The sequence below is a fragment of the Sinocyclocheilus grahami genome, unplaced genomic scaffold (assembly GCF_001515645.1).
Source record: "Sinocyclocheilus grahami isolate Dianchi unplaced genomic scaffold, SAMN03320097.WGS_v1.1 scaffold425.1, whole genome shotgun sequence".
Taxonomy (NCBI): Eukaryota; Metazoa; Chordata; class Actinopteri; order Cypriniformes; family Cyprinidae; genus Sinocyclocheilus; species Sinocyclocheilus grahami.
Window position 1 is genome coordinate 623,927 of NW_015505604.1, and position 9,660 is coordinate 633,586.

General features: G+C 38.3%; 1 protein-coding gene across 2 annotated transcripts in view; it reads left to right on the top strand.

The window, feature by feature from the left end:
• Positions 1–8,957, top strand: part of LOC107551493 (ubiquitin carboxyl-terminal hydrolase CYLD-like) — a 20,164-nt gene extending 11,207 nt beyond the window's left edge. The window contains exons 6-17 of one of the 2 annotated variants that reach the window (XM_016233109.1): positions 56–172; positions 1,281–1,672; positions 2,112–2,277; positions 3,026–3,167; positions 3,409–3,531; positions 3,685–3,776; positions 5,577–5,643; positions 5,764–5,896; positions 6,353–6,461; positions 6,640–6,758; positions 6,981–7,197; positions 7,347–8,957. In XM_016233109.1, the coding sequence (XP_016088595.1) occupies positions 56–172; positions 1,281–1,672; positions 2,112–2,277; positions 3,026–3,167; positions 3,409–3,531; positions 3,685–3,776; positions 5,577–5,643; positions 5,764–5,896; positions 6,353–6,461; positions 6,640–6,758; positions 6,981–7,197; positions 7,347–7,531 (1,862 nt within the window). In that variant the 3' untranslated portion in view covers positions 7,532–8,957. The remainder of the gene's footprint in view (positions 1–55; positions 173–1,280; positions 1,673–2,111; positions 2,278–3,025; positions 3,168–3,408; positions 3,532–3,684; positions 3,777–5,576; positions 5,644–5,763; positions 5,897–6,352; positions 6,462–6,639; positions 6,759–6,980; positions 7,198–7,346) is intronic. The other variant, XM_016233110.1, reaches the window with a different exon arrangement.
• The last annotated feature ends 703 nt before the right edge of the window (positions 8,958–9,660 follow it).

Consider the following 9,660-nt stretch of genomic DNA (forward strand, 5'->3'; position numbering starts at 1 on the left):
CTGTTTACTGAGTGTCTTCCTATTTTCCTAACTTCCTATCGTGAATGTTATTCAGGGTTAGGCCTGCAGCCTGGCAGCAGGAGCAAGTCTGAGTTTTATTATACGCTAAATGGCAGCTCGGTTGATCACCCTGCTCAGTCCAAAGCCAAAAGCACATGGTACATAGATGAAGGTAATCAATAATCAATACAGATGACAGACTGGGAAACTGTAATAATAAACATCTTAACAGCACGGTGCCTTTCTGCTAATATTCAGCCTAAAATTAGACCACACTCAACTTTAGTTACCTTTACTAGTCTTAGAAATAAAAATTCACATGTTAATCAATGCCTTTGAATGCATCAGTGGTGATTTGAAAAGGCAACTTGCTGCTGAGATCTTTTATTGGGAATCCGGTTCACTGTGACATGAATGGCACGTGACCTCATAGCATGACATCATTGATCAGAAAAAAAATTGTCATTCTGAATGTTCTGTGCTACAGTCATTTGTTTGCATTTCAGATTCAGCTTGCAATTAAATGTAGTTATAAGGCAATAATAAATAAATGAGAAATGTATTTACTTAGGTCAGTTATGTTCTATTTTTGATCTTTTTTTTTATTTTTAATTTTTTTTAGAAAACTTCATTAATTTGCATCACATATAATGTTTAGTATTTAAATAAGCCTTTTGAAATATGGGGAACCTCAAAATGTCCTCATAAATCACCTTCTGTTGTAATACCTATGTCATACCCATGTCATTATACAAATTGTGTCCTCATAAATCACAAAAACGTGCACGCGCCGCACACACACTTTGAGCTTTCTATTCATCAAATAATGCTGGAATTGGATAAATGTAATTTAAAATGGATATTTTACACACTTTCAACGTATATTAAGAAATGTTATTTGAGCACCACATCAGCATTATACTTATTTCTGAAGGACCATGTGACACTAGAAATCTGTTATCTTAAATTGTAATAATATTTTGACAATATTGCAGTTTTACTGTATTTTTGATCAAATAAATGCATAAGATGCTCACCAAAAACATTTGAAAGAACCCCAAACGTTTGAACAGCAGTATAGCAGTATATAAATGTATTAATATGTAATGTTTAATTCAAGATGCTATTGTGAACCATTTAGTACCTATGAATCCATTAAATCCATTTATTAGGATGTCATCTGATCAGTTTATATTCCTGGTCCTCCACACTGATGCAACATCTGGTTATTATGACCTCTTGGTACATCCTCTTATTTCTTTGGCTTTGTTTCTTGATAGTCGGCGAGGACCCGGCCAAATCCCTGACGGACATGCCCCCAGACTTCAACCCAAGCTCATCCCCTTCTCGAGCTCCGCCCACAACCTCCTCGCTGTCCAATGATAACAAGTTCCACTCCCTGCCCTTTAGCTTGAGCCACAAAGTTGGCTCCAGTGGGAGCATGAGCCACGGCCCTCTCTCCCTGTCCGCGGGCTCAGTGATGGGGGAGCAGCAAGAGGTCCTGCCACCTGCTACCACTCCTGTCCAGAGGCCTCCCTCACCACCACAAGGCCAGCCAGGGTTAGAGGTCGGGTCGTTGGTGGAGGTCAAAGAGAACCCACCGCTTTGCGGGGTCATCCGCTGGGTTGGTTTACCTCCAGGACTACAAGAGCCATTAGCTGGGCTGGAGCTGGTCAGTAGATTTATGTGTTTGTTTGCTGTATTATGTTTGCTGCAACTATATTATAAGTTATAAGCACCAAATCAGCATGTCAGTATCATTTCTGCCGAAAATTCAGCTTTCACGTAAAAAAAAAAAAATTATATATACAGTGGGTACGGAAAGTATTCAGACCCAGCGAGGGGGGCAAGATCGGCAAAGGACCTAGAGACGGGAATTGAACTCGGGTCGCCGTGAGCACAGTTGTGCTATATGTCGGCGCACTAACCACTAGGCTATCGGCACCGACCATTTTTAAATTATTATATATATATATATATAAACAATAGTACTGTTTTTACTATATTTTTGATCAAATGGATCTTTAAGCATCAGAGACATCTTTCAAAAACATAGAAAAAAAATTTGCTCTGTTATAACTCTGTTATGTGTTTCTTTTGTGTGTGTTTAGGAGGAGGAGTGTGTGGGCTGCACTGATGGAACGTTTAAAGGGATTCGTTATTTTATGTGTCCACCAAAGAAAGCTCTGTTTGTCAAACTGAAGTGCTGCAGGCCTGACTCACGATTCCCATCCTTACATCATTCACCCAACCCCATAGAACGATGCAACTCCATAGGTAAGAAATACACTTTAATTGTCAGAGTCCATGTTCCTATGCTTATGATTATGATGGCTTACAGTAAACCAGATTCAGGGATATGTAATCTTAATGTCCAGTGCTATACAAGCTTTATAAACAGCATTTGGAGCATAATTTTGATTTATCTAAAAAAAAGAAAAAGAAAAGTGACTCAGGTTATTTTAGGAGCAAAAATTGCAGGTACATTAACACACTAAAGCCCTTGGTATACTTCATTTTCTGTGTTCTGCTCTGTCTAGTGCATAATTGAAAGCACAAGCCTGTAAAAGTATACTCTGTTGACCCTGAACGTGGATAGATGCGTTCTGCAAAGTGCTTTGAGTGCTGAGATCACTAGTACATATTGATGATGTGATTTGAGCTCCACAAAATCGGGCTGCACATGGACAGTGTGTGCAGACAACAGCAGATTGTTCTGACAAAATTTACATCACATAGACTGTACATGAGCTGGAGTGAAACACGGACTAGGGAAAAATACTGTTGGCATAACAGTGGAAGTAAAAGATCCACATTCCAGTATTTGTTTTTGTTTTTTAGTTTTCTCAATTCCTTTGTATGTATGTAAGTGGATGAACTGCTTTGCATTAAGTTTGTTTTGTGTAGTATTAATTAACATTTGCACTGTAGATCCTACAGTAGATCTTAACGTGTTGATGTCAGTCAACACTGAAGCTCACATTATAATTAATTGATATGACTGATCAGTATTTTTTTTCTGCAGCTTTTGGGGGTTACCTAAGCGAAGTAGTTAATGAGAACACTCCTCCTCGGACAGAAAATGACGGTTTAGAGGTGATGGTGGGGAAAAAGAAAGGAATACAAGGACATTACAACTCCTGCTATCTGGACTCTACTCTGTTCTGGTGAGCATACACACACACACACACACACACACACACACACACACACACACACACACACACACACAAACAAAGTGTTTAATTTCTCTGTATCTCGATGATATCTGCACTGGGAGTTAAAAGTAGGAATTACTTTACACATTACACTCATTGCTTGACACTACTGCAATGAATTTGCTTAAAAGATAATTTCTTAATGTTAAATTTGTAAATATGTATTCTTCTGTCTCTTTCTGCGTGTCAGTCTTTTCTCCTTTAGTTCTGTGTTGGATACGGTGCTCCTGAGGCCAAGATCTAAAACTGATGTAGAATATTACAAAGCGACACAAGACTTACTGCGCACAGAAATAGTCAACCCACTACGAATGTGAGTGGCATACAGTTTATTACTGCATATTATTTGGCTCATAGAACTTGTAAAAATTCTACATTTAAGTATTCATCCAAATATTCCCTTTTACTCATTCTCTGTGACAGACCTGCTTGTGACCTTATATTAATCTGTGTGTGAATTTGTTAGACATGGCTACGTGTGTGCCACTAAAATCATGAAACTTAGGAGGATATTGGAGAAAGTGGAGGCAGCCTCAGGATTCACTTCAGAAGAGAAAGGTCAGAAAAGTCTCAAACAAATGCATTGATAAAGAAATACTGCCCTCTAGAAATGCAAGCAAAAGCTCTTAGGCACTTGTTTTATTCAGCTTTTGAGATATTTTCATGTTGAGTGTTTGTAATATTGAGGAACAACACAAATGGTTGGAGCATTCATTATTAGAATGAGTTTGATTTTTACAGAAAATGTTTATACTGTATTGTATTGTTGGAAGACACTACTCTCCTTTCAAAATATTAAGAAGTAATGTTTTCAGCTACACAGTACGACAGAAATATAATTATGTCAGACCTGTTGTAATGCTATTATGTGATCTCTAGTTCTTACATTTTTGAGAACACTAATAGAACACGCCATCTCCTCAAAAACTGTTATTATGATACCAAGTAGTTTGGGAGTGATATTTTTTTCTTTTTTCAATTACTTCATATAAGCTTTTAAGGATCTTTTATCTTGAGTACATCCTGCTGTTTTAGGGAACATTGTGCAACCATACTGAAACACAGGTGGCATCTATTATGTCCACTTTGTGCTTTTATAAAGTTATCACACACGGCCTGATATGACACAGAGAACATTCCATTCTTAATAAAAGAAGAATACATTGTTAAAGTTATACACTTTATACTTTTATAATAAGGCTCTTAAAAAATTAAATAAATCTCTGATCTAGAGTGCCAAAAATGTATTAAATGCAAAATATTTACTTTACTGTAAATGTATATGATTAACTGTAAAGTTATCATGGTAACACTTTATTTTAAGGTGTCCTTGTTGCATGTTACATTTACTTACTATTATAATAACAATAAATTATGCATAATTACATGCAAGCAACCCTAATCCTACCCCTAACCATATAGTAAGTACATGTTGTTTATTAATATTACTCAGTACTTAAATGTATAATTACACTGTAGCAAGGACACCTTTAAATAAAGTGTAACTGTTATCATAATATGGCCCCACTTTATTTATTGTACTTATTTATAGGCACATTATTTATAGTTTCTTTAACTTCTGTGTACTAACATTTAAATTAATAATTTGATAAGCTGCACTTATTATGTGCATACTGTTACGGGGCTGACGAGACGTGAGACTTGCGGATCCATGTGCAAGCTTTATTTGATAAAGACAGAGACGTGGTCATACAGCAGGCCTGGGTCAGATGAGGGCAAACAGGTATATGGTGGGCAAAACACAAGAATAGTCCTAGGGGTAGCGCAGGTCGACGATCGGCAGACAGAATCAAAAGGGGCAAGACAAAAGGGGTGAATCCAGGGAACCAGGCGAAGATCAGAAACCGGGAAGGCTAAGGCTAAGGCTAATGACTAGGGCTAGGGCTAAGGCTAAGGCTAAGGCAAACGACTAGGGCTAAGGCTAAGGACTAGGGCTAATAATAATAATAATAATAATAAACTGGATGTATTACACTGTTAATTACACTGTAATTACACTATTAACCCACCTTTAACCCATGCCATGAAATATGTCCCTAACCGTACATGTATCAAAAATACATGGTACAAAAACTTTTTTTCCCCCCATAAGTACATACTAGTTAAAGACACCTAATATAGAATGGGACCTCGTGAGTAGGTACTGTACGTTCAACATAAAAAAAACGTTATTATATAAAAAAACACTTTCAAGATGATCTACATTTTAACTACAAAGAATTGTGAGATGAGTTGTAATAAATTGATTGATTGCTATAGTTCAAATATCTAAATGTGTTACAGTATATCAAAGTTTCTGTGTTGAGTGACATAGTAAGGCGTTCTCTTTCTGTTTAGATCCTGAGGAGTTCCTCAACATCCTTTTTCATCACATCCTGAGAGTCGATCCTCTTCTCAAACTTCGGTGCGTCTCTGACACCCTTCAAATCCATGCTAGAATCAGCATTCTTGGGAACTCCACAAAGCTGTTATTAAAAAGTTGTGTTTTTTTGTCTTTGTAAAAATTTGATTTTATTATTTGCAGGTCTGCAGGACAGAAGGTTCAGGACTGTTACTTCTATCAAATCTTTATGGATAAGAAAGATAAAGTGTTGGTGCCAACCAGCCAGCAACTTCTGGAGTGGTCCTTCATCAATAGTGATCTCAAATTTGCAGAGGTATGTACATAGGGTATGCTCTAAATGATTTATTGTTCATTTCTGTGAAAAAACAAAAACAACAATATTTTTAATGTTTTTTTTAATGTATTTATTTGGGGTCAGTTTGTTTAGTCTTTTTGAAAGACGTCTCTTATGCTCACCAAGTTTGCATTTTATTGATCCAGAATACAGTAAAAACCGTAATACTGTGAAATTGTAATTTAGATTAATTGAATAGGAAGTTTAAAATAACTACATTTATTTGAAATAGAAACCTTTTGGAACATCTTAAATGTCTTTACTGTCAATTCTGATGAATTGAATGTATCCTTGCTGAAGCACATAGAAAAACAAAATTAAAAGAGAATTAAGATGGATTTAGATGAGAATTTCCACATCCAAATATGTTTGTTAGTGTGGTGTAAGGACAAATGAAGGGCACTGTCATGTTCTTGTCTGTTTGTTTCTGTCCAGACCCCTTCCTGCCTTATAATTCAGATGCCTCGCTTTGGGAAGGACTTTAAGATGTTTAATAAGATCTTCCCTTCTCTGGAGCTTGACATCACAGATCTATTAGATGACAGTGAGTCAGTTCAATAACTGATTTGATTTGTGCTGTTATTAGAATACCATTCCACATACCAAAATAATATATCTGAGTTTGAGATAAAGAACTAATATCATGTAATATGCATCATTCTGGCTGTGCTCTTATGTTTTCTGTGTTTAAAGGAAAATGATACAACTAATCTTTTTGTCAGCTCCTAGAGAATGTCGAATTTGCGGTGGCTTAGCTCTTTACGAATGCAGAGAGTGCTATGAAGATTGTGACATCACACCAGGAAAGATCAAGCAGTTCTGCGAAAAGTGCAATACACAGGTAGGACACAAGACACAAACATGTTCTACTAGCTCTAAGAAAATTCAATTATCTTTGTCTGCAGTACCTTTCATATCCACTAGATGGAGGCTTTTCCAAATGAATAATGCTCAAACACGCTTGTCTATAGCAGTTCCTTTCTGTGCTTAAATATACGTTAATGTACATGTTTTTGTTCTATATATCTGTCCTCGTATATGTGTTAATTTCCTGGACCTTTAGGTACATCTGCACCCACGGCGTAAGTCTCATCGATATGTTAAGTTATCTATACCTAAAGAGCTGCAGGAGTCGGTTTGGAGACAGGGATCTTACCCTCACCAGCAGATGGAGCTGTTTGCCGTGCTCTGCATTGAGACGAGCCACTATGTTGCCTTTGTCAAATATGGATCTGCAGACTCGGCCTGGCTATTCTTCGATAGTATGGCTGACCGCGACGGTACAGACGACTTTCTATCTGATATAATTTCAATATAATCTATCTAATATCATTTTAATACAACTCTCACCTTTTGAGTTTTATTGAATAAATTGACTCACTGTGCTTTTACTGAATTGTCATCTTTTTTTCTCTGTTTTTGGTGGCAGGCGGTCAGAACGGGTTTAACATCCCACAGGTATCCCCATGCCCTGAAGTAGGTGCCTACCTGAAGATGACCCCAGAGGAACTCCACGCACTGGACCCCAAGAACATCCAGGGCTATGCACGCAGACTTCTCTGTGACGCCTATATGTGCATGTACCAGAGTCCCATCATGAGCCTCTATAAATAGAGAGGGAGAAATGAAGAAGGATGGAAAGGTAGGAAAGGGAATGGCCGAGAAGGAGAGAGATGAGGGAACGAGGGAGCAGAGGAAAAGGGGCTGTGGTGAAGAAAAAAAAGTGCCCAGGAAAATGCACTCCTGGTCCGGTTGCCTCATCTTCTGTTCTGCATCTCTCTGTACATACTGCAGGGTAAATACAGTCATGAGAGTGAAGGAGAGATCAAGAGAATGAACGAAAAAGCATATTTGCACTGTGTGAGAGCATATGTGTTTGTGTCTGTTTGTTGAAGTGTCGTTGTTGTTTTCTCTGATTTGTGCCGTCTTGGGCTCAGCTCAAACTCTTGAGTGTTCGGAGCGGTGTTTTGCACGGAGAGAATTCGCAATCTTTCCAGCCCTCAGGTGTTTCGCAGACGCTCACTCACCTGATGGCTTCACATTCGCCACCTACCGCCAGAACTGACCCCTCCAAACAACAACACATTCTAACCCTGTAAATGAAGCCTTGGATGAATGACCAAAACAGGATGTTTCCCTTCTGTCTGAATTCTTCCATTCGTCATCAACCCATCTTAATGCACTGCAGCGTCCAGAATTAATTATAGTTCAGATGCACTGTGTGTAGTCCCTGTTTTTGCCTTTATATTTTGCTGTGAAGTCTTTGTCAGGTGTGTTCACATACAGCAGAGCCCTTGACTGCCATGCACTGGTCTCAGATCAAGACAGAAGAATGAGATGATTAAGCACACTTTTTTTGTTTTTTGACATGAAGAATAATATAAGTGAGCCTTTTCTTGTTAAAATAGGAATTATTTCATTTTATTATGATTTGGTTTTTATAAACGTGGAAATATTATTTTAAATATTGCAAAAAAAAATACTAGCAGCTTCCCAGGCCATGCTCTCAAAATCGTAAATTAGTGGTAAATTACTTCTTACAGATACGAGTCAATTTTTGCAAATATTACGATGATGTGAAATTCCAAAAGTTACTGTTTTGCAGTCAAGGACATGTTCCTGTTATAAAGAACTGATTCCAGTTCCTGTTTGTATATGACATGCTCTGGTTTGAGTGTTCACGGCGGAGGCTGAATGGGCAGAAGCTGTTTCACGCTAAACTGCAGTGCTGTTGGCTAATTTGCGGTAACACTGTTCATCGAGATACTGGATTGATGTACTGTGCACATTTTTGCTATGGGTTATCAGATTGTTTAAATGGCCTGGTTTAAACTGAAAGGTTATGGAAAGAAACATGCATTGGGATTGTTTTTTAATCTCTGTTGATGTAACCGTACACTATTGGAGAGATTCTCCATGAGCGGCTGTAATGGGAGAAAACAATGACGACTAGTGTACTTGTGTAAAATGAAGCCAGGTGGACTTTATTATCTCTGTGCTGTTCTCTTAAATGTTAACTAAATTAAAATGCCATTTTGAAAACAGCTTTTGTGGTAATGGCTGCACTGCTTTTGATTTGCTCATTTGGGATTGTTTGTTAAAATGTGTTTTTTTTTAATAGAAGTGAAGAAGGAGTGGTGGAAGAAGTGAAGAGGAAGGAGTGCAGTGTGTGTGTGTGTGTGTGTGTGTGTGGTGAATATTTACCTTGAAAAGTTGACATATGTGCCACCAAGCTGTGAGAATCTCTGTCTTTGCATGTCACTGAGATGTGTGCAGCGTTTGTGCTTTGATACCAGCAGTGTTTTCATCTGCCACGTGTCTGAGTGTGTGTGTTTGTAGATGGTCTTCAGCAGGCAGACGGGCGAGGTGTGTTTGGATGTCCGTTGCCTTCAGTGTTTTCATAAGTCTATGAGTGTTTGTATGGGGATTTGTCAACTGCCAGCGGTGTTGCTTTCACCTGTCAACTGTGTGGATCTCATTAACATGGTGTCACGACCAGGGCATGATGTGGTCTCGGACGCAAACACAAGCTGGACAGATGGGGCTGATCTGTAGTGAAGGCTCAGCAGCTGGAGACACAGACGCGCACACACACACACACGCCACATCAAGTCTCCACCCCTGATGACCTCATATGGTCACAGCCATTACATGTTCAGTTGTACCAGTAGATTATATAGTAGTATATTTTAATGTTTCATTGTTACGGTCTTTGCACACTGAGTACAAAATTCTCGTCCGAA